The sequence below is a fragment of the Scardinius erythrophthalmus genome (genome assembly GCF_964197995.2).
Source record: "Scardinius erythrophthalmus genome assembly, chromosome: 16".
NCBI lineage: Eukaryota > Metazoa > Chordata > Actinopteri > Cypriniformes > Leuciscidae > Scardinius > Scardinius erythrophthalmus.
The window spans coordinates 17,030,977-17,056,132 of NC_138236.1; the positions used below are offsets into that span (position 1 = coordinate 17,030,977).

At 38.4% G+C, this 25,156-nt stretch overlaps 2 protein-coding genes across 8 annotated transcripts in view; both read left to right on the forward strand.

The window, feature by feature from the left end:
- Nucleotides 1-1,517: 1,517 nt before the first annotated feature.
- On the forward strand, nt 1,518-9,394 carry erfl1 (Ets2 repressor factor like 1; the record flags this gene model as incomplete). The annotated part of the gene is made up of 5 exons (XM_081387932.1): nt 1,518-1,581; nt 3,804-4,038; nt 5,430-5,616; nt 7,180-7,309; nt 8,562-9,394. The coding sequence occupies 5 exons, from the start codon at nt 1,518-1,520 to the stop codon at nt 9,392-9,394; spliced, it is 1,449 nt and encodes a 482-aa protein (XP_081244058.1).
- A 2,274-nt stretch (nt 9,395-11,668) lies between these two features.
- The window catches only part of arhgef1 (Rho guanine nucleotide exchange factor (GEF) 1), a 51,503-nt gene continuing 38,015 nt past the window's right edge, over nt 11,669-25,156 (forward strand). For 5 of the 7 annotated variants that reach the window (XM_081388748.1, XM_081388749.1, XM_081388753.1 and 2 more), the window contains exon 1: nt 11,669-12,003. The gene's annotated coding sequence lies outside the window, so the exon portion shown is untranslated. The remainder of the gene's footprint in view (nt 12,004-25,156) is intronic. The other 2 variants (XM_081388751.1, XM_081388752.1) reach the window with 1 other exon arrangement.

Genomic DNA, 25,156 nt, shown 5'->3' on the forward strand with positions numbered 1-25,156 from the left:
GGCTTCCTCTTTGATTTGTAAAAAATGCATTACCTCCGAAATCAAACGGAAAATTACTGAGCGGGAGCAAAAACATACAGAGGAGAGAAAGAGAGAGAGAGTGCAGTTAGGTGCACGGGCAGGTAAGGCTGGGGTTCCTTTGATCGGATAGGCTGGCTGATATGCTCTGAATACAGATTTGACAAATGAATTCATTTACAGGTGTATCTGGACTGCACCAGTTGCACTGTGCTCAATTGCATTTAATAGTGTTAAAGTAGTATCTATTTTTAAGTTGATGTTCTCGTATAAGACCGACCCAGTAAGACAAATCTTAAAGGTGAGCACAAAGTCTGAATCTACATTTCTATGCCCTCGCAAAGCTCTCGAAACGGGTAAGTAAAAATACAGCCAAGTGAATTGATATACCAGTTTTCTTGAGTATGTATTGTACTAAAGAAATAACAACAGATGAATGTTACGAGAAAAAAAAGAGCGAGATGAGAGAAGTAGACGGTGCGAGGGTGGGGGAGAGCAAGTGGACAGTCCAAAGAGTAAAAGCAACAAAGGGGTGTGTGTGTGTGTGTACTTGTGTGTGAGAGAGAAGTGCCTGGAGTTAGCAATAATAATTTATACAAACACACCTCAATAATTCACGTTCCATTTCAATGCTGGAGGGAAGATCCAAAATTCACAGAGCATAATTAAATAGAGTGAGAGAGGAGAGGGGGAGAGGGGGAGAGGGAGAGACCAGCATTAAAGATACCCTTGTACCGGCTCCTTCTTCTTCCAGAGCTTTGTAAAACAACCTTTATGAAATTGTGATGGCTGAGGAGGGATTGAACTCCTCTAGCCATGTATACTGAATTGCTTCATGGAGAGATGGATCTTTACTGATGCTCCCAGTTGTTCTGATAGCAGATGCAATCTTCAATGATTTTTGATATCCTGCTTTGAAGTTATTTGTATGAACACATGCCCACCGTGGCGTGTTTATTTCCTTTTGCTGCAACGTGAACATTTGATGTTGAAAATGAAGTTCAGCTGTAGTGCATAACGTGTGGAAACTGAAAAATTGCTTAAATTATTATTATAAAATATCATGTGCATTTTCGTATTTTGATCATTATTACAAAATGAAAATGTAAGGCATTAAAGTGCAAACAGATACCTATGAAAACCTGGACTAATTGCTTGAGGGCCTCAGATACTGTCATAGATGTTCAACATGAGATGGGGTCTTTTGAACGTTGCTCTTTGTGAAAAAATGCTTAGTGATCTTCTGCATGGCTGAAGGGACAGCCTTCGGCAACCATATTTAAAGAAACCCTTCAGATGAAAAGGCATTGATTGATTTCTGAGGCCACCGGAATGACATGCCCTCATGGTTTACAACGGCATGTTCTGACACACTGGTGTGTAGTGGGTGAAATGAGTCCACAAGAATTTGTGGAGTCAAAGTATTATGCTTTAGCCTTATGTTCTGTGATTTACACTCAAATTTTGTTGGTTTGTGTGAATGCAGGTGTAGTGGAGGTATGGACTGTAACTGTGTTAGTGACCTGCTGCTCACGCCACCCGTCCCAACCCTCTGGACACCAGGTGAGACACCGGAAGATGATTTTTTTTTTTTTATCCAACTTAAATGACTTTTTCTTCACTATCATGGTTCCATTGGACAGTAGAAACAAATGCATAGATGTTACATTGATCTTACAAGCAATACTTATTATTATTATTATTATTATTATTATTATAATTATTATTAACAAGAGTCCCAACCAACAGCATGACATGTTATCATACAACAGTTTACTCAACAGGAAGTTAATATTTAATATTAAGCAACTTACATTTTAGACACAATATTTCCAGCTTCGTTGTCTATTTTTTGTTCCGGCAATGAAAATCGTTCCAAACGAAGCCAAGGCAGAATCGACAATACGTCTCCTAACAACCCACAGTAATAGTGTTTTGTTGCTGAATAAAACAGTGTTTTGAACGAATTGGTTAAGTTAATTATTCACTGACTTACTTTAATAGGCTGTGTCCAAAAGGGAGGCAGTGTTTGTGCATGAAGGTGCCTCACAAAACTGATTTTGGACAGACTTCTGAAGCAGTGTTTAACGGTTTAATGATCTACAACAAAATAGAGAGAGCTCTGGTGATAACTAAGCAAATACTTAATTACTACTATAGAAATCGTTAGAAATTAGATGAAAAGTGGGAAAATAGGTAAAAAATGTACATTTACACACAAACTGACAACCAACCGCAATTTCCAGATTCCATATCAATTTTTTAGCTCAACTGTCACGATTGTGGGATGATAAAGGCAGACATCTGATGTAGATATCTCAGTGAACAGGGTGTGACACAATCATTGGATTTGGACATGCCTTGTTGCCATCCTACCTCTGCATTTTTAAGCTTTCAGATACAGCCAAAGACAGTCACTTGTTTCGTTCCTAAATAAATCAGTGTTTCGAATGAATTGGTTGAATGAATGATTCAAAATGACTCACTCATAAAGACAATCACTTGTCGCCACCTACTGGCATAATGATGTAACTTGCAGAAAGAATCCCTTAAAGTCCCCCTGTAGTCAATAATTGTATCCCTTAAAACTCATCTTTGATCACCAAAATGACATATTTAAACGTTTATTCATGTGAATTTTTTTATTCATGCCAAAATAGCTTAAATGTAACTACACTCTTGCTTCATTTAGTATACACGGATCATGAATATGCAAATTAGCCCGCCTCCACTCACTCACGCCAGCTCAGAGGTGCACTCAACTTTACTCAAGTTACTGTAGTAAATGCGGCACAATGATATCGCTCTTTACTATGTCTGACACATAACGGTAATTGCTTGACTATATCAAACAGCTAATAATGTGTCGCTAATGTTACATAAATCATGTTCCCATTCTCCATTCTCCAGAGTCAGATAGCTGTTTTCTAAAAATCAGCATCCTTAGAAACGCTTTGAACAACTTAGATCGTCAGTGGAGAAAGGCAAATATTTCATCTTAACATCGTAATATACATCATATACATAATTCACACGCTATTTTGCTAAAAGTACCCAATTTTTCATAACAACAGAAAAAATATACCGGAATAACCTGGCTTCTCTTGAGACATAGTTAATGATATGCTAAAACTCGCCCGCACATTGACTTGATTGCTTACAAGGTAGTTTGTGACTACCAGCAATTTCAAACCGCATTTTTGAGACTGTCTTTGGTTTACTGGAGTTTTAAGGACAAAATACTATGGTGTTGACATGAATTTGCACATGGTTTGTCTTAAAGCATATAGCATTTTAACAACACCACATAGACACATTAACAACATTAAAAACTTGGTTTTCACCATAGAGGTCCTTTAAAAATCTCAACTACTAAATGTATAGACTGATTTTGCATAGATAGTCTTTGAGACAAACAGTAAAAAGTCCCAAAATGCAGCTCGGCCAATCAAATTCAAAGACCAGAAATAACTGTTGTATAAATTCAGTTTCAAACAAAAGGTAGAATTGATATTCATTTTTTGTTCCTGGTTGTCATCACAGGCTGAGCTTTCAACAATAATTTAGTACATGTACACAAAATTTAATCAAAATCAATTAAAAAAGAGAGAAAGTTCTCTCACCTATACTTGTTTAAAACACAGGCTAACTACTCCCTAGGCTCAAAATGCCCTATTGAACCACCCATCGCTTCATCAGTTATTTAGACAGGAATGCTCCTAGCAAGTAGCAAAACCAACAGGCCTTATCCAAATCCTTTCACTTACTTGCCTCCCTTTCCTCAGGCATCGCCTTCCCAGACTGGGCCTATAAGCCAGAGTCAAGCCCAGGCTCCAGGCAGATCCAGCTGTGGCACTTCATCCTGGAGCTGCTGCAGAAGGAGGAATACCAGGGGGTGATTGCCTGGCAGGGAGACTATGGTGAATTTGTGATCAAAGACCCAGACGAGGTGGCAAGACTGTGGGGCATTCGGAAGTGCAAACCTCACATGAACTACGACAAGCTCAGTCGAGCACTTAGGTATGCACAGCATGTGTGGGTTTCATATTCAAAGGATTGTTTTCTGTGTTAATGCTTAATTGCTGCCTTTTATTGTTCTCTCATGCAATATGTATATTCTAGATGATGTGCTTTGTTGAGTACACAGTGTGTTTGGCTGTTTCTTTTGTGGGAATGTGTTTTTATCTTGCATCTTATGGGGGAAAAACATCATTTATTTTTTCCTCACAAAATATCCTGTATAAAAGCCTTGGTCGCTCCATGCTTGATGCTTGATAGTATGTGGATATTTTAAGTGCTGCCTTCCCTCCAAAGAACATCAATACAGTCCAATTTGTGGAATCTTTGAACATCTAAATGGATTCTGGATGTTCTCCGGCAAGAGGCTCATATAAAGAATACTTGTCGATGGGGATTTTGAAATGAAGTCTAAAATTAATTCGCACCTCACCGAAATTCTATGTATCAGATCTCTTTTCAAACTCCAACATAAAACTTTTCAGGTTTGAACTTTGACCCTGGTTGAAGTACTTCTGCTCTTATTCATGCACATTCGCTTAGCCATTTCTCATCCCGCCTTTTTTATTGCTCTGCTCCCCTCCTACCCTCCCCCAGCCTCCCTTTAATAGATGCTGTCGCTAGCTGCTAATTGTTATGAATAGGCACAGGCCATAATTAGCCTCGTTGATTAGCCTTGCTTAATTGCTCAATTAAGGGGCACAATTGCCACATAAAATAAAAGCTTACAAATTATAGCGCCGGCAGATTGCATCACGGGAACTCGTGTAGGCTGCCGGACCGGGTAAAGTGAAGTCAAGCATAAAGTGTGCTGAGATTAAAGAGCCTCGCTCTCATGCACAGGTGAGCATCCTCAAAGCATTCTGACACTTGTGATGAGCGCAAACGGCTGATGGGCAGCGGAAAAGACTCTGTATAGATCCATCTCTTATTTCCAACTGACTGATATGCCGTCCTGTGATGCTGAGGGAAATCTAAGCGGTCATCACCGTGCAGAACGGGCAGCTGACAAGGCTGGCATTCCCAAATGAAGACCATGACCCTGGAAAATGTTTCAGTGGAGGTGAAGGCAGCCTTTCCCCGCTTTAAAGCGATAGTTCACTTAAAAATGAAATCTGTGTCATGATTTATACATCCATATGTATGGCTTGAAGAACAAAACTACTTTGTACCCTTTTGTATGCACACAAACCCCTGAGACATTATTTTTTGTTCCACAAAAGAAATGGAACGACATAAGGTAAATTATGACAAAATTGTCTTTTTTTTGGGGGATTTGGTGGTGAACCTGTAATTCAAGCATTCATTCTTGTATGCACAGATGCAATCGTGTTTTCTTTTACAAACATTTACAGCTTATTTTATTGTATTTTCTGTTGTTCTCCATCCTGCAGGTACTACTACAACAAACGCATTTTGCACAAAACTAAAGGCAAGCGCTTCACCTACAAGTTCAACTTCAGTAAGGTGGTTCTGGTGAATTACCCGCTTCTGGACATGGCCAGCTCTCCGTTCCTGCTGGCCCAAAACCACTTCAATGGAGGAACAGCCACACCGGACTGCAGCCCTGTCACACCCGAGGTATGAGGGAATAAATGCATCGCAGTGAGTGTGATTACAGATAACAGAGCAAACAATCTCAATATAATGAGAGACAGGAATGAAGCGCCAGGTATAACAGAAGAATGAAGTCAGACAAAAACCCGAAGGGCTGACGTGCTCTGTGATAATAACAGCTCTATTGCCAGTGTTTAATGATTGATGTTTTTTTCTATCCATACTGTATAAGGCTTTCTGTATTAGCTTTGATGTGAGGGATCAGGCTATTGATTGTACAGAGCCAATCAGTATGTAGGTATCTTTTTTTGTATTTATTGTATGTATTTTCTGTAATTGCTCTACTCTAGCATTGGTGTTCAGCAATTATTTGTTTTCGGTCAATGTTAAACTTTAACTAAAATAGTTATCATTTGAATACTAGAGGCAAAGCATAAATTTATGTCCTGCTTGAATACAAATAGTCTGAGAATAGGTTTTATCAATAAAGGTTTAGTCAAATCTGAAATTATAAATGGGTTAAAAGAATAAAATGGTGGCAAATTTGCTACACGAGGTAACTTCAAACAAGTAGTCTGATAAAATTCAATAACAAATTATTATTTATTAATATTCTTTTTTATTATCAACCTGATTTTACTTTAGCTTCGCAAAGTATATCTACTCAGGTCATTCTATGAGAAAGTTATCTGCTGTACATCTTGACTAGAGGAGACTGAAGGAGACGGGAAAGATCTAGAGGTGAAGAAGAAAGTAGAGAGAATGTCAAAGATGGCGTTAAGCAGCCTTAAAACAAAAGAAGACATTATCCCTTTCCTCTTATCCCAGTCTTGGAGGCGTACTCATCACTGCCATTGATTGAAAATGAAAGACATGTGAGAAATGAAAGAGAAGTTGGGGCTGTCAGATCAGTGCCATGTAATTAATGCGGTTTTGTTAAGCAATCCAGATTACGTAGCTTCGAAGTGTAGTCCTGCCTTTCTCACTGAAAAGAGAAGAGTGACAGAAATTATTGATCACCTTCATGTCACTAATAATAATAAAAAAAAGAGAAAATCTTTATGCCGCTCATCTGCTAAGATTCCTGCAATGACTTCCAGGTTTTCTTTATTGAGCTTTATCCCCCACCACCCTTTTCTAATCTGCTCCCAAAAGCCGTTCCACATTTTGTGAGGTAAAAAGCCCTGGATCTCTTTGTGGCCTGTACTCTTACTGACATCTTATGAAGTCTTTAAGACAAGAAGTTTTTTTTCTTCAAGATTTCCAAGACAGTGTTTAAAATGTCATGATAGTTTCACATTTCTTATCATCCTTTGAATGTAAATTTACAGCAGTGAATTCTTTGTCTGTTCGTGCACGTATTTTTTATATTTTATGACTATCCAAATTTTTAGCAGTACATATTAAACATCCCATAAAATGTTTAATAAAATTCATAATAACTGTTAAATGGACAAAATTAGTATTTATATTATCAATAGTCCCCCAATTTTAAAAAGCTATCCTGTCATGTCATTTATTAAACAGATTTTTCTCACTGTCTAATGATTCACACACGCTGTCTTTTCTCTATCCCATCTCTCCCAGGCCCTTCAGTCTTTATTCCCTCGTTTGCCTGAATCGGGTCGAGGGCCCTCTCTGTTTGAGCGCAGTGCAGGAGCCCCAGGGCCTGATGGGGACAAGCTGAGATTGGACACTTTTCCTTTCCTCGGCTCAGGTGAGACACAAATTTAACAAAAGAAAGAGAGAAAATTATAGATTCATGTTAATTAGGGAATGTTCTTAGTTTTTTAGAGCAGTGAAATAAAGTGTGTTGAGTTTAGATATAACTGATTAGTTCACACTGTTATCAGTATGTTCTTGACATTTGCACTTGCTTTGCACTCTAGCACTTTCTCTGTGAGTGTTATCATGTACACATTCTCTTGTTTTTTCGGATGTTCTGAGTGTACATTGACATATCAGTGTATCAGAATGTACAAGGGCATGAGTATGTCAGTGCGACTCCCCACCCCAAAAGACCCCCCACCTTCAACTCTGTTTGTCCTGAGGTCCTTTTCCGCCCTCCTCCTCTTCTTACCCCTCTCTGCCTCCCATGTGTACCCCCTGTCCTAATCCCTTCCCAAGCAGGATGGCCCTAATTGAGGGTGCAGGCTTCAGTTTGTGGCCTGTGGGCACCCATTACTGTGTTTTCATAAGCAAGTGAGGCCTGCCTGACTGATTCAATATTCATGTGTCTGCCAGCTACTCCTGGCCCTACATACACACACACTCTCTGGCACTGTCAAATTAGCCCTGCATAGCAAATAACACAGAGAGTGGCTGTGGAGATAAAAAGAGAGGGAGAGAAAATAAAGTAGGGAGGAATAAGAAAGAAAGAAAGACTGAGAGGAAGTATACTGTGAATAAAGGTATTTTTAATGTAAGTGAAAAGCATGTAAAGTATTAGGAGTGTGAAATCGGGCATATCAACTCTCATGTCATATTAGGATTATTAATTCATCTGTGAAAAAATAAGCTTGCTTGGTACGTTTTATTTTACATTGTCATATATATTATGCAATTAATACTTTATTGCTCAAATTATTAAGTCAAAAGTGACAGTAAAGATATTTATAAAGTTACAAAGGATTTCTATTTCAAATAAATGCTGTTCACTTGAACTATCATTGAAGAATCCAGACAAAAAATCCTTCACAGTGTCCACAAAAACATATAACCTCAGCACAACTTTTTGTAACATTGACAATAATAAGAAATGTTTTTGATAATCATATTAGAATGATTTGTAAAGGATCAGGTGACACCGAAGACTGGAGTAATGGCTGATATGATGATATATAACGTTTTTGAAATATAAGATTCATAATGTCCCTCTAGTTTTTTCCTCGCATTCAGTCACGTCTCTAACATCCGATCTTAAACATTAACAATGATTTCCGTTCCATGTTTTTCAATTTCTCCCACAGGGGCTCCTTGTTACTCCAAACCTCCATCCCTGTTGGGTCCTTACCCACGGAACCCGGCTTTTGACTACCCCTGGGGCTTCAACCCCTACCTCCCAGGGGCCTTTTCTCTAAACAACTGTCCCAAATTGCCTCCAGGCTCCCTCTACTCCTCAAATTTCTACCCAAACCCGCTCCAGTCCAGCCTGTCTCAGCTACCACACCCCTTCTCTTCACTCTTACCCCCCGGAGACACGACCGGGGCAGAACGTGGTCAAACGGGAGGAACTAATGGTCAGCCCCCCAGACTCTGCATCCCACCGTACCCAGGGAGCATGCCGCTGGGTCGGACTGAGCTGGGGAATGGGGGTACGGGTGTAGGTGACCGGGAAAGAGGGGAGACCAACACCGGTGTTATAGGTGGAGGTCTTGGTTTAGGGTTAGGCCTAGGATTGGGATTGGGTTTGGGTGGGCTCGGCGTCGGAAGCGGAGGAGGAGGCCGTCAAAGCCCTTCCGAGCGGAGAAAGGGTGTGAAGCAGGATCCAGAGTCTGACTCTGAGCTGGAGATCACAGACCTGAGCGACTGCAGCTCGGAGAATGAGAACGAACCGGACTTCCCTCTAAGGAAGGAGCCAGGGCTGGGTGGTCGCTCACACCTTCTAGAGGCCAAATCCGGGGGTCTCGGGGGAGTCCTGCCCCCTCTCTCTTCTCTTCCTCCACCTGTGTCTCCACATCCCATCAAAAGTCTGGGAACCCTGACTCCTCCACCGTCATCCCTGCCTCCATCCCTCTCTCCCTCCCTCAGTATGGTTGACCGGCAAAGGGAAACAGAGACACTTAAACTTGCTCACAGTTAATATGTTCTGTTGTGTGAATTTTGATGTCTTGCAGGTTCTCTTTTTCTGTCTGTGTATTCCTGCATTTGTGAAATAATGCTGTATATTCCCATTTCATTTTTCCCCTTCCTCTGTTCCGGTGTCCTCCCAAGCCACTCATGCAGTTCCAATATCAGAGCTTTCAATTTCTGCTTTCTTCGATTTCTGTATCGTACAATGAGACTCTCAATGCAATCATAGTTTTTGTCATTTTGAGAGTAGAAGCGCAGCGCACACACACACACACACACACACACACACACACACACACACACACACACACACACACACACACACACACACACACACACACACACACACACACACACACACACACACAACAAATAGCTTTTCAGATTACAATGTTTAAATATCTAAATAATTCTCATTCTCTAATCTCAAACAGAGCTATTTTATAGCCAAGACAGCACAGTAATGGAATATGCATATCTTTTATCACCACTTTCTGAATTGCACTGCATTCTGGCCATGCTGAGACAGGCAGTAAGTTTGTTCTGCTTGGTGTATTTCACAGACTTTTCCATAAGTTAATGCTAAGCTCTGCAATACAGTGTTCAGCTGAACAGTGTAACACAAGCAAAATGCAATAATGGCAACACTGATAGTAATTTTAAGGTGATTCAGTGATGCAATAAAGCACTTTTGTTTTATTGTGCAGATTCAGAAAAATATATGGTCAAACATTGCCATCTTGTGGTTATATTTTTCAAAGCCTTCATGGTTTTTTTTTTCAGAGAAACTTTTATTTATTTATTTATTTATTTTAAATTTCATGTTCAGTCCATGTCTTTTTTTAAAACGTCCAAAAACTTTATGAGCCTGAGAATGAGAGACAGAGTCAATACTGCTCATGTCATTGAATATTTAAAGTTTGTATCTATTTCATTGTATATATTTTATTATTGTGTACATTGTTTAATTACTATTACTATATGGGATAGTTGTATTGGTGTCATTTTACTCTCTACCTAATTGAAGAGTGATATACGAGACAGGGAAATGGATAAGTATGTGTAGTGACCCAAAGTTGACCAAGAAGGAGCAATTGTTTTTCACATTGCTCATAAGAATAGAGTTTAGACAGGGAGGTGTGCAAAAAATATTCTGCTCCCTCTAATTGTGCCCTGTGGAAATTTTCTCCAGATACCTCAGAAACGTAGATGACCCTACTGGACTGAGTTATGCTGCTAGTCTCATCTTTCAATAATTCATTCACCCAGTGGTGATGTACTATAATTAATCAAGTGTGAATAATATTAGTTGCAGCATCTGCTCATTTCTTTAACCAATGTTCATTCTAATGTTTAAGTTTGATATATGAACATCCAATCTGAATGTAAAGACAATGCATAGGAGCAGAATGACACGCATTGATGAATGGATTTAACATTGAAAACTATTCAGACAAGACCTAGAACAAGTTTAATACAAAGGCAAAATAAAAGTAAGGTTTTGCCAAAACTGTGCCAACAATATTCACGGATATATTCTTACAGTTCTTTGGAAAGTTCTTATCTGATTCTAGATAAGAATTTGAAAGAGTTGTTACATGCCAGTTGGTGCCCTTGACTTGCCCTTACTAAAGGAGATTTCATCTGTACATAGAACCTTGTGTATTTGTGTGTACACATTGAAAAGGAAAAAAATACCATTTACCTAACAGTAAAGATTTTTCTTTGTTTTATTGTGAAATTTAAAACAGAAAGGATGACTAGAACAAAAAAAAATGAGCAAAGAGTAATCTTCAAAAGCAATAAACAATATTCTTGAGATTCAATTGTAAGAGTATGGATTTTTATCTGGCGTTCAGTAAGCCTATGTGATTTTAGATCAAATGGACCCAATTAAAAATACTCGGTTTTCGGTCTGTGTCAAAAGTTTCATGAGGTAGTCAACATCCTGTCAGGTTCCAAACTCGCTGCATTTCTGAGATTAAATAGATAAATGGAAATGATGGATAAACATCTAGAGACCTAAGAGGCCTGCCATATTTCCTGCGCATACAAAAATCTATATGCAGTATATTTCAAAAATAAAACAAAATGCAATCTATGATGGAGTTTCACCTACAGGTCTATATCATACACCCCAAACACAGACTTAGCTCGGGTTCACATTCATAAATCGTGAATATGTCAATAGTAATGCCACGGGGAGCCGAACACACGTTCAAGAGCCCTGAGAGCCATTCAAATGGGGGGGGAACAAATTTAATGTAACACTGAACGGAACCATACGGGCATACATGAAAGATTTTTTTGGACATCTTTCGGCCTCTGGTGGTCGCAAGTCACACAGGAAGAGGCAGTGGACGACGAAAAGTTACGTTTCCAACGCAAAATACACATAGCTTTCTGTCGAGTGCACTTGGTGGTTATTGAACATATTCAGTGATCATCTGCACATTAAGAATAATGATATAGTCCTGCTTTAATATCTGCTGTCAAACGTCGCGCGCTTGAAAATTTTGTCTCCACTTCCGCGTACAATGTTTTTTTCCACCGACATACGACAACTTTAGAACAGGAAGCCTTCAGAGGCGCTTGTCACTTCGTCTCACCTTTTAGAAGGTAAGTTTTAAGCTTAAAGATATGGATTATGGTCTGTTTAGATTGTATTATTTTTCTTGTGCGCAATGATTTGATTTGTCATCAGAGGGAGCATTCGCATGCTTGATTACTAGCATGATCCGCGAGCGATCCGATCCGGCCAGTTTGCCTCTGCTCAGACAGCAAGAGGAATGTTGTGTTTGGCTACAATGTAACCTTTGCCAGCATTCCTATTATTTCCGTCGACCCGCGCCTCTATTTTCAACAAACAGACAGCGGCGATAATATCTGAATCTAGCTTCTCATCGAATCGATATGTTTTGAATAAGCAAATACAATTGCTCTCAGTCTTTGACAGCTTAACTGTTTTACTTAAAATGTCTCGAAAAATGTTTGCAGTAGCCTACATGCAAAAGCAGTGTAATCACCTTTTGGGTTGTTATTGATATTTCAGCCTGACCAGCAATGACGTTAAGCGCTATTGCAATTCATTTCATACATTTATAATAAGCTGATTAACTGTAGTTCATAGCATGCAGGTAACGCGAGTCTTGAGTTCTTTTAAAATTATGAATTGGATTAATATTACACAAATAGCAAGAGATATGTTGTACTGCATATGATCACGGCTGTAATTCCGCGCGATTGTCATATTGCATTTATACAACAGTTAAATACACAAGTAACTAATATACATTTCTTCTCCGCCAAATAAAATAGTTCCAAAATAAACCAGTGCAACAACTTTTACTGATCTCCAACCAACAAACAAACTGAAAGCCTGGTCTGGATCAGCATTATGTGGATTTGCACTCCTTGCTCCAGGCCTTCTATAAATCACTGGGCTGTTGCTCCACCCCGTGTTTTGTATGTCACTGGTGAGAGAAACCCCGGTGAGAAGAAAATACTAATTGCCGCAAGCAAAATGTCACCGCTCCTCTTCTGTTCGTGAGAGAACAGTAACTTCAGAAAACTTGCTCCTAGCTTTGTTTCAGTTTCACACCACTCACATTCGCCGGTCTTTATCCCTGTGCTGTTATATTAAATAGGCCTAACTGCACTCTTGAAACACCACTCAACCTATCAAATTTGAGCCAGAAATTGCTTGCTGTATAATGTTTGATACGTTTATAATAAGACCTGCCTGGCAGAAACAAATATGGTTTATTATGAGTTTTATTGATGTACTTTAATAAACGGAGTACAAATTCTAGCCCTTGTACTTGTCCATGCATAAAGTATCTTTAACTTCAGACTCAGTTTGTTTTTACAGTTTGTCAAGGTAAATTGATGTAGTTCATTGTTTACATTTTATGTTTGTCTTCCAGGTAATTTGTTGTGTAGAAAACCACCGTAGTCCATTACATTTTTGGGCGAGGAGCACTTAAGAAGCATCGTTAGTCTTGATGTAGTTCCTAGCTACGACCGTCTGACAGCTAGAGTGAACTGGGATTAGATTAGTTTAACCTTCATGGAGTGAGCCTTGTTCATATTTATTGGATGCATTTGAAGAGAAATTGCAGTCATCAGTTAACCTGCCTGTACTTCTTTATCAGCTGATAGTACTCGGGTTTCATCCTAGTGTTGTTTTATGTAAACATTCTCATTGCTTGTTTCCTTTATGTTGTTGCATTTCAATTTTTTAGACTGAAAACGCACCACTGAATAATGTATAATCCTTTAAGTCAGTTCAGTTCAGATTATTTTGTTATATAGATTATTTTGTCATAGGACTAACACATGGAATGGCCAAACACAAGCGGCGTTGTTGTAGCCGTTTGTGGTATTACGTTACTGTATTTCATAATGGAAAAACAGGAAGACAACAATAGTTACTTAGTTGCAAAAAGTTTTAGGTCAACATTAAAGAGCTTCAGGCCTTTTGGCTAGATGGTACAACCCATTACAAAGAGGTTCCTAATTACTGTAGTTCCGTGGAAAAGGTGGAATGATTAGGATGTCACGAAAGCCAGTTGGATTGGCTATGTACACGGTCTGCAAGATTCATATTAGTTTGTATTAAAAATCTCGAAGTAAGTCGTCTTATCTAGAATCTGTACAATCATCCTTTAGTATCAATTATTAGAATGCACTACTGTATGCGGCCAGTAAGATTTTTATAATGTTTTTGAAAGATGTCTCTTATTTTCACTATGATTGCATTTATTTGATCAAAAATAAAGTAAAATGTATGTTTTCTATTGTTATAGATTTTAAAATGTAATTTTTTTTTGTGATGGCAAATCTGAAATTTCAGCATCATTCCTCCAGTCTTCAGTGTCACATGATCCTTCAGAAATCATTCTAAAATGATGATTTGTTGCTCAATAAACATTTCTTATTATTATCAATGTTGAAAATTGTTGTGCTGCTTAATATTTTTGTGGAAACCTTCATCCTTTTTTTCAGGATTTTGTGATGAATAGAAAGAACAGCATTTATTTGAAATAGAAATGTTTTGTAACAATGTAAATGTCCTCAGTCACATTTTACCAATTTGATGCATCCTTACTGTATAAAAGTATTAATTTAATTCCCCCAAAAAGTCTTACTTAAAAATCTTGCCAAACTTATAAAAATTTTGAACATTAATGTATGAAAAACACTTTTAGGTATTTTAGAAGTGATCCTTTAAAGGTGCATTAAGCAACATTTCATGTTAAAAATACCCGTTTTTCTAACCCATACATGCTTAAACAATTGCCTGATGGGCTGAATGAGCCCTTCTCTGATCACTGCGATTGCCTCTATAATCCTGTACAGTAAAATAAATAAGAGGGATTCGGGACGGAATTTGAGACTGGGCGTGACGTCATGCGCGTTCAGTTGCAGTGTTGCAGTTTCGCTTGTCGCCAGAGGGGGCATAGTTCTGCAAAAACTCAGAGACTTGCGCAATGCACCTTTAAGTTGGTTCAGCTGTTTAGATTAGTACAAGTTAGGGTTGTCAATACCAAGTAGTATTGTAATACTTCTTTAATTGTGTGGATGTGTCGTTATTGCATGGGCTATTCTGTTGTATTACAGTTTGCATGAAATTTTATCATAATTATTGCAGTGATAATACATAAATAGTACAGTTCTGAACATATGTTTTAATTTCTGTCAAAAAGATGCAGTCAAATTCTCACATTGTGTTTCATTCCGTTGTGCTTTGTCACGGGGACAGTGTAAATGGCACCTTAAACACTGGACTTAAATAATACATGCCAATGAGTTTAGCTTGAGTATTGCTTGAAGCATACTGTATGTTGTATGAGAATATACTCTACCGTGCATCACGGTACTACCATTTTTGAAAATACTGTGTGTGGCACTGCCGGTATTTCAAGGCTTGGGCATCACGTTACTACTGTATCACCTGTAGGCTACACCGAGCAATAAGTTACTCAGTATAAGTTGGTGAAGTGCTTTTCTCCCAGATTTGTCATTTGGGTGGATAATAACTGAAACAATGGGGGTGTCTTACCACTTCCTCTTCCTGTTCTGACATTGCTCGTCTCTCTCTCTCTCTTACTTTCATACAGAGAGGCAAGTACAATCTTGTCCAGACAAATGCTACTGACTCTCTCTTTTGAATGAAGAATGATGAGGAATGCAGACCATTTCATTTTGTATCTCTCCTTTACCTTCCTTTTTCTCACTGTGTCTCACTTCCTCTCATACACTGTGTTGTTTTTCAATAGACAGTTAGTGCTTTGTGTTTACTCCTGGAATGGAGAATAATGCCATTAGACCATAGGAATTATAATGTGCTGCTTATGGGAAATCATATTTTGTAATAACAAGTGGCACAGTAACACAGTATTTTGGGCTTGTTCACCCAAAAATTTAAATTTTGCCATAGTGTTGTCAAAATTGCCGACTTCGGGAACCAAGTCGGTACTGAAATTTAAAAAACTAGTGCAAAGTGCCCATGCAAATTCAGTTTTTGTGTGTGTTTTTATTAATTGTTGGTTCGGTGTGTTTAAGTGCTCATTGTTACAATTACACAGCAAAAGTTCAGTGAAATTTTTATTTGTGCATGGTAGAAAGCAAATACTGATACTGACATAATGACATACAATAAATATGGAAAATTGAACTACACTATTGAGGGAGCAGGCTACACAGTGAACTCCGAGAAAGCGCTATGCTTGAGCAAACAGTTTGTGAATAGGCTACTACAAATGATGCCCGTGAAAGAGACTGTGAACGCATAGGATAGGATATGTTTAGTTGGTGAATAGCATAGGCTACTATTACACAGTAGCGATAACGTTAAGCGCACCAGAATCAAATATAATATTCAGAAATAAACAGTGTAGCTGACTTACAGATTCAGTTAACATCCACAAATGAATAAGCGCGACGATTCAGGGAGCAGGCTACACAGTGAACTCCGAAAAAACACTACTTATGCTCCGCTGCTTTCTTCGACCCTCTCCGTCTCTGGTCCTGCTCTGTGCTCACTCAGTATGCAGTGTGAGAGGGGTAGTGGCCAGCTGTGCTCACAGACAGACAGACAGACAGACAGACGTTCCTGTAATTTATAGATGGATCTGACGATTTGAGCGGAATTGTAAACATATCTGATTGCCCATTGTGTTCACGCGATTATTGGATATATCTATCTCGGTGAATAGCGTAATTGATGTTTAAGAGCTCGGTGAATAGCGTAATTGATGCTTGAGAGCTCGATGAATAGCGTAATTGATGTATTTACAACATGTTTTTGAAGCGCTGATCATTGTATCCAATCACAAACATATTTGATGAGCGCGTGACTACAATGAGCAATCTGAGGTGTTTATGATTCCACTCAAAGTGTCACGTTTAAAATTTCAGTACAGACTTGGTACTGAAGTCCGTACTTTTTAACAATATTTTGTCATTTACTCACCCACGTCATTCCAAACCCGTAAGACTTTCGTTCATCTTTGGAACACAAATGAAGATCTTTTTAATGAAATCTGAGCGATTTCTGTACTCTCCATTGACAGTCTACGCAACTACCACTTTGACACTTCAAAAAGTTCATAAAGAGATCATAAAACTAATCCATATTTGAGTGGTTTAGTCCAATTTGTCTCAACGCTGAAAATATTTAATTTAGTCTTTTATTTACATATAAACATTCATCAACACATCACACATCAGTTGTGGTAAACGGAAGCTCAAGCATGATTGCTTGAAGTACGAGAACCAATGTGTTTCATTCTTGTGTTACGCAGCATATTTGAGCTTCCGCAAGAACCAATGAGGCTTGTTCTCGCGCGTCAAGCAGGTTCGGTTAAACTTCTAAGCAGTGAGTGATTTTCCCTTTTTCTTTATATTTGGCTTAATATAAAGAAAAAGAGAAAATCACTAACTGCTCTTGACTGAATAACTTTTGTAGCTTTAAAAGCAACCATTTGTAATTCATGCAGTGCCAGTGATGATTGTGCAGTGTTTTACTTTTTACATTTTATTACTTTATTCAGTTTCTTTAGTAGGCTATTATGTGATAGTTTCATTTTAATATTTCTTTTAGACCTAAAGTACCCAAAAAACAACTTTAACTACTTTTTTTAGTTGTATCTTTGTTCTATTGTATACTATATTCTTGTAATTAATTCTTAATAACGTTTTACTTATATTTGGTTAAGTATTATTTTTTGCTGTGGTATTGAAATAATTGAGAATTGTGAAATTTGAATGTCATCTACGATGTTTGCATCTTTACAACCTTATTTCCAGAAAAAGCTATATATGTACTATATATACCATTATCGTGAAATAAAATGACTCGTATCAAGATATTAGACTTTGGTCATATCGCCAACCCTTATTGGACCCCATTGAATTTCAGTATATACACATTTTTTCCATACATGTTTGGAAACAACATGTAGTTGATTAAATTTCGACAGAATTCAGGTGAACTGTCCTTGAAGGCCTCACATAACGCTGTTTAAAATTAATTTTAATATGAAAAGATCTGTTGCAAAAAAATTCTTGTACAAATCGTAGTAAGTTTGTGTGCATGCATGGATGACTGTGCAGCAGGTGAGAACATGAGATCACAGTCAAGTAAATAAAAAGTTGTTCTGTTATTTTTTTATTGTATGGAGCTTTAAATTAGCTAATTCGGTTTTCTGGTAAGTCAAGTTTGCTAATATATCTACTGAAATTAGACATCAGAAGGCAATCAGTGCAAAAAGCAGCAGAATGTCTCCTGCTTGTGTGTTTATGCAGTGACAAAGCTCTCTCAGTGTGCTGTTGATGTGTGTATACGTGTAATGTGATGTTTTTGGCATGCTTTGCTGAGGCAACAGAAACTGTTGGTGTTCTCTGACCCATTAACAAAGAACCCTATGTCTTGTCATGAGTAATAGTAGTGGCGTATGTCTGGGTGGGAGGTATGTTTGTGGAAGCTGGCAGTGGATGTGTTCGCAGTGTGAATTGTAGTTGTAAGTTGTTAGGAAGCAAAGGTGTATGTGGACGCTTTAACCTTATCCAGATATATAACTGGAAAATATAAAGCTTAAAGTGAGCTAAATATATTTTGTAACAGTGACAGAGATGCAGTCTAAAAGAGAAGGTACAAAAAAATTGGTTATGTCTTCATGTGAAAAGGCCAATTGAAACAAGGAAATGGAAAGTTCAAGAAGACAGAATGAAGGAGAGATTGACTAAATTGACTACAGAGCAGAGAAACTAAAGGATTTTTTTGTAATGGAGCCTCTGAGTTGGTAGTCAATGACAGCAGGAAAAAAAGTGTCTTGGCTGTTGTGTCGTCTCTTGCTGTGAGTGATGGTTTTTTTAAGATACCTTGTCAACTTAAAAGTTGTCAACTTAAAAAAAAAAAGTATGTCTCTCACTATCCCTTTGTTCTGCAGCATTTCATCTGTCTTCATCCATCTGCTCACAGGGAGTTGCCTGTAGTTCGCTTCAGGTGCATTCTCACTGACTATGAATTCAAAGTGATCTGATCTGAAGTCATTCATTCATGGAGAGGCAGACGGTGATCAGTTGGATTTAAGTGATTGTATGAACAGCACATGATTTAATCTCACAAAAACATGATGGTGGTACTTAAAGCTTGAATTGCTGAGTTTTCATAGTGGTCACAGGACATTTGAACTAGATTTATTACCATTTAAAAAATTTCACTAGTGTTTTGGTATTTTAGTTAAAGCGTAACTCTCACCAAAATGCAACCTAGGGTCTTTTTGTTAATCTACCGGAGGCAAACTTTCGTTTAAAAGCATAATTACAATGGAAACGCCACTTTTAAGTTTGACCGTATTTTCGTTTTCGGTCAAATTGCCTTTTGAATGGGAGTGCTTGGGGCACTTCTATGATAGCATAAAAAATCGCTATTTTTAAAACACTAAGAAGGCTCGACACAACATGAAACTTTGCTCGAAGTATCACCAGGGGCTCTACACAACATAAACTCGAGCATTGAGAACATTGTTTGTGTACACAGTTTACTAAAAAGAAAGATTTTCAATAACTCACTGTAGCTGTTGTTGATTCCGTACGCTGGCATTTTGTCAGTCAAAAATAGTCGATCTTTTTTAATAGTCGAAGTTTTAATTTTGTAATTCTATTAATCTCTCTTTTTTTTTTACATAGCACCACAATTTGTTCCATGTCTTTGTGGTGATACATAGCCTACTGCATTTCATCAGAAACTGCACAATACTCAAAATAATAGCATCAGAGTCTGTGATCAAAGTTCTATTTGTCGGAAATCGCAACTACACCCCATACTGCAGTACTTACTGGCAGTGATTACGCAGTAAATGTGCCATTACTGCAGTTACTATCATCACTCTCTGCAACTCCGGAACATTCATGATTCCACAATATGGACTAGATAGATCCACTGGCACTCAGATCTTGTCAGATTGCCTAAACTGGACAGCGGCTATATCGTGGATTTGCCAAGTTTTGCAAAGTTAATGGCATAGAATCCTTGAGATTAGCTTGAGGTTGTTTGGATCAACTAAACAATTTGCATTGTCTTTACATTGTTTCTCTGAAATCATGTGCAGTGCACCATATGTTTGCTGTGACAACTTTGCTGCATGCTGGTTTGTTATAGTGGTGTCGTCGATTTCTGATGTACCTGCCCCTAAATTTCACGTACAAGCCAGCAAGGGTTGGTTGCTTTACATGTTGTTCGTTGTCCAGCATTGAAAATACAAAAACAAGTCTTTTTTTTCTCTATATTTCCATTTTGTTTTCATTCATATTGTAGTGCACATTTATATTTTTGCTAACGATAATAACCTTAATTGGAACTAGGTACGATTCAGAAGCCGAAATGAATAGTTAAAACCGGTGGAATTATTCATTATCATAGCTGTGTTGTATGTTTGATGCAAGGGCATATGCCAGAAAATGATGTGGTGTTCCAGGATCCTCCCTCAGATGTTTGGTGGTGAGACGTGATGCAGGCGGGTATCGCTGAAGAGAAACGAGTTGCAGTCAGGTTGAGTCAGATCGCCCAGGGTGGAGTGATGAACTGACAGAATGATGGATGCGGTGACAGGACTGTGGAGGGGAAAGCGAGCGAGGCTGGCGGAGGGCAGGAAAATGATTTGATGTGGTGATGCCAGTGTTCAGATCTGGAAGTTGAGCTACGGAGTGATCACCTGTCTCCATTGAGACTACTTGTTTTGACCGAATTCTAGCATTTTCCTTTTGTTACTGGCACATTTTCAAGAGGTACAGATATAGTCATCTCTCAGACTTGACTCAAAATGGAGGTTAAAGTTGGATGATCTACCAGCTAAAAGGACTTTATAGTTGTTTCTGGGAGTGTGTTTTAGGCGTATAGTCTAAATGTGGTTGACTCCGTAAAGAGGGTGGGTTGATTCCTGGCTGCAGATCACAGTGCTGGAGCTTCCTGGCATTCCCTGCCCCTCCAGCACTCAGCCTGTTGGACACAAACGCTACATGATGTAAAGTTCCTGAATAACTGTTCTCCAACCAGAGATGTTCAACGTGAGAACATACATGGACACGTGTATGAAACAGATGCATACTCAGACGTTAACTCACTCTTACACACAAACTCGCTGAATCCCGGTCGGCGTGCCTGTGGTGGAGCAGGTCTGTTGGGCTGCCGGACAGGCCAGGTTTATGTGCAGTCAAAGGGCTCTGTGTTTGAAGCGGGCTGATTACTCCCTGGACTCGCAGCCCACATTTGGAAACAGTTAGAGGGAGACTGCAAGCTGCCACGGCTTCTACCAATCAATGCCCGCCGCGCTGCGGCACTGGTTCACTCGCCTGGCAGCATTTCATTTTGCACCCATTGGACAATAGTGTCCCGCTTAGCCCCCAAACCCTATCCTTACAAGCTTGTAATTCTCGTTCTGATTGTGACCTCTTAAAAGTATCATATGATGATAACTTTGGCAGATGTTTGCAAAAGGGTCAAGAGTCTCTGTGATAAAAAAAAAAAAAGTTTTATACCAATTTTCAAGAATCTTTAAAATAATTGTTTTTTAATATTTGAAAATATTCTTGAAAATGGTATAAAAAAATTCTAAACCACATCTTAATTAGTTTTTATAAAGTTAAAAATAAAAAAGTATAAAGTATGTATTTTAGAAAATGTAATGAATTCACTTTTGAAAGTTATGTTTTTATGCCTTGTAATAAAAAGTTAAAATGATCTAATATTTTAAGAGACTTATTGACCTTTACACAAAATCATGAGGGTCTGCTCAATGATGACAATGTCCCAAATGGAAACCTAAAAGCCCTCCCGATCTTCCTCCGAGTCCACACTTTCGTGACGTAATCAGGTTTGCTGCAGAGCTTGCGGGCTTGCATTTTTCATTTTGAGTATTGTTAAAAAGCACAAAATGGAGGACCAACGAGAACAGGAAGCTGGAAAGCGGTAGATTTAAAGGAGGGAAGCAATCGGAAAATTCACAAGCTTGCCAACCTCACGCAACAGACTGAAAATGTGTTTTGCTTTATTATCACAAGGGAAACATTTTTTTTGCCAGGGATCAGTGTTTTTTTATCCTTTTTCAGGTGCTTTTAATACTGTGGATGCCTCAAATATTACAGATGGCTTAAAAAAAATGCAGCGGTAATAGATAATACTTGAAATGTGTCCTTTATATGCCCAGGCTACTGTATGAAATATCCAGGAATTGGCATTTTAAGAAATGTAGTGAAATGGGTCTTGATTACCTTTAAGTGTGTTCAGAACGCATGCCTCCGGGATATTCCAGGCAACGTTTACGTCTATTAACAATGATGGGAAGTTGAGGCTATAGAAATAAAACAGGTGGAGATAAAAGTGCTCAGCAGGGTGAATAACAAGCTTTTTTCCTCTCCTTTTTTCAGAATGAATGGTGTTTTGAGTATTCCTAATTAAGTTGGCTTGGAAAAGCCACCTTACTGATATTGTATTTAAACCTTCTTCTTCTTCTTCCTCTTCTTCTTCTTCTTCTTCTTCTTCTTCTTCTTCTTCTTCTTCTTCTTCTTCTTCTTCTTCTCCTTCTCCTTCTCCTTCTCCTTCTCCTTCTCCTTCTCCTTCTCCTTCTCCTTCTCCTTCTCCTTCTCCTTCTCCTTCTCCTTCTCCTTCTCCTCCTCCTCCTCCTCCTCCTCCTCCTCCTCCTCCTCCTCCTCCTCCTCCTCCTCCTCCTCAGCCAAATTTTAGACTGTATCTCCTCCTAGACCGTTAAAGCTACGACCACCAAACTCGGGTCAGACCTTCAGACTGTTCTGACTTAGTGTGCTATGTCTTTTCAGACTGATTTGACTTTGATTTGACAGTTTTCTTAAAAATTAATATTAAAAATCCCATAGACTTTCATTGACCAAATATCCAAGACTGTTTGAACTAGGGCTGAACGATATTCTGTTTTAACATCGACATTGCGATGTGCGAATGAGGGATAGTCACATCGCCGGAACATGTGATGTGAAGGGTAGTAGCACCCATGGTGTATTAAGAGAACTGTACTAGCACACAGTAAACACGAGTTTGTTGTATGGCTTTTTGCTGGGGTGACTTACACTTTCCGCGTGCTTGCACAGTGATTGGTTCGCTGTGCCGCAGCTCACCGCGCTCACAGCCAACATTCACTGGCATCCTATAGCTAAAAATGGGCGACGAAGAGGATCCGCTGAAAAAGGATGTTGACCAAAAAGAGGTACTTTGCTGGAGTGTTATAAAGTTGTGGATGGTTGTCTTTTTTAAAAAGTATTTTATTTTTCGTGTTCGCATTTATGAGGAAAAAACAATGTTACGTGACAGTTCTCCATTACGGACGCGACCGTTATGAAAGCGGCACTAAAAGACTGCTTTAAAACTTTCACAAAGACACAAACAGAAAGCACAAAGCCTTTCTTTAAAGCGAATTTCATTTTGTATTAATTGTATCTTAATTTTTAATCATTGTTTCATTATCCAATTTCCTGGATTTAATAAATAAAAAGTAAATATAGCAGACATAATCACGACACGGAGGCGCCAGCGCCTGAATCCATGAACCGAAACTCAGCGTATTAAGGTAGCCTACTCGCCTCACACACCTAAAAAAAAATATATAAATATATCTATTATCTACAGAAATCTCTACTTTTAAACAGAACCATTCAAAACAAAATAAAACTATGTAATCCGTATGAAAAGTGCATTTCTCTCCCACGCGATCACTACTGCGAAGATGAAGATCGTCAACTTCATCTTTACCGAAAACACTTGTTCATTAATAAACAATTAAAATGTCTCATTGTAATATTTTACATATTCATAATCATTACTTTTGCTGGTTCTTTGTGACAGCTTTTAATTGCCGTTTACATGAACGCGTCACTGCATCAGCACCGAAAACATTGAGACACAGAGAGAGAGAGAGAGAATAAGATTTTTTGACAGAAATATTGTTTTCGAATTCTAACAGAAATATGGTCTAATTTTGGAATAATATATTAAGTGGCCTTTTTGTCACTTGTAATGAAGTTTAGTGAAATTATTAATATCATGGAATGGTAGGCTAATTATTGACTTTAGCCTGGATTGATGGCACGCAATATCGCAATATATATCGTTGGGAAAAAAATATCGCAATGTAATTTTTTTTTCCAATATTGTGCAGCCCTAGTTTGAACTCAATTGAACTGCCAGAAGCCCTTGATACTCATTTAAGCTTTAAGCTATCTATCCTCTTTCTAACTAACTAATATTTCTTTCTTTCTTACTATTCTTTCTTTCTAACTTATTTTTTTATCTTATTAACTGCTTTGCCATCACAGGAATAAATTACATTTAAATGTACATTGCTAGATAAACGAAAAAATGGGAACGCTGTAGGCAAGAAAGAAAGAAGTCAAGGGTGGAGAGTGTGTGATGATTATTAGAGGTTAACACCTCAGTCACACATCCTTACAGTCCTTTGCTCTAAACATTATAACATTACAACTCTCTCTCTCTCTCTCTCTCTCTCTCTCTCTCTCTCACATGGTCAGTGAGGCCACATGCCTGTAAGCCAGCCTTCCTCTGCTCTTATTGGAACGACTGAGAGAAGCTCAGAGATCTCTAATCTCCTGCAGTATTGAAATACCACACAGTCCAGAGAGAATCAAAGAGAAAGAGTGCAGTCATTACATACTTTTGAGGAGATAGCGAGCGATAGACCTCATTAACCCCACCTGTAACACCCCAGTGGCTCCACACTCTCATTCTCAGTTAAATTGGGAAGACACACACTGTCTCTGACCAGTGACCACCATGCAGATCTTTCTCTCTTTCTTGAAGAAAGTCTGTGTTTAACGCTCGGTGATTGATCTTGACAGCTGTTGAGATGATTTATTAAAAGTTGTGGGTGTATTTAAATGTCTTTTAGGTTGTCATTTATCAAAATCACATCTTAGCATGTTATCCGAGTCATACTGAAAGTTCATGAATTTTATTCTCAGTAAAGCTTGTCAATGTGATGTCTAGAACAGTTATGACTTTTATCGTTTTTGTACCCACTTATTTTTTATCTGTCAGTTCCTCTTTCCTCTCTTGTCCTCCATCATTGTTCTCACTTGACTTGTTTTTGGTTACAGATGTTGTTTCCGCTCTGTTTCCACATATATGCATGAATGACTTCATTTATTGTTGTTTTTCCTGCTCTTTTCTTTATTCTGCTGATGTTGTGATGTTTTCTCTTTGTGACAGAGACGAAAGCAG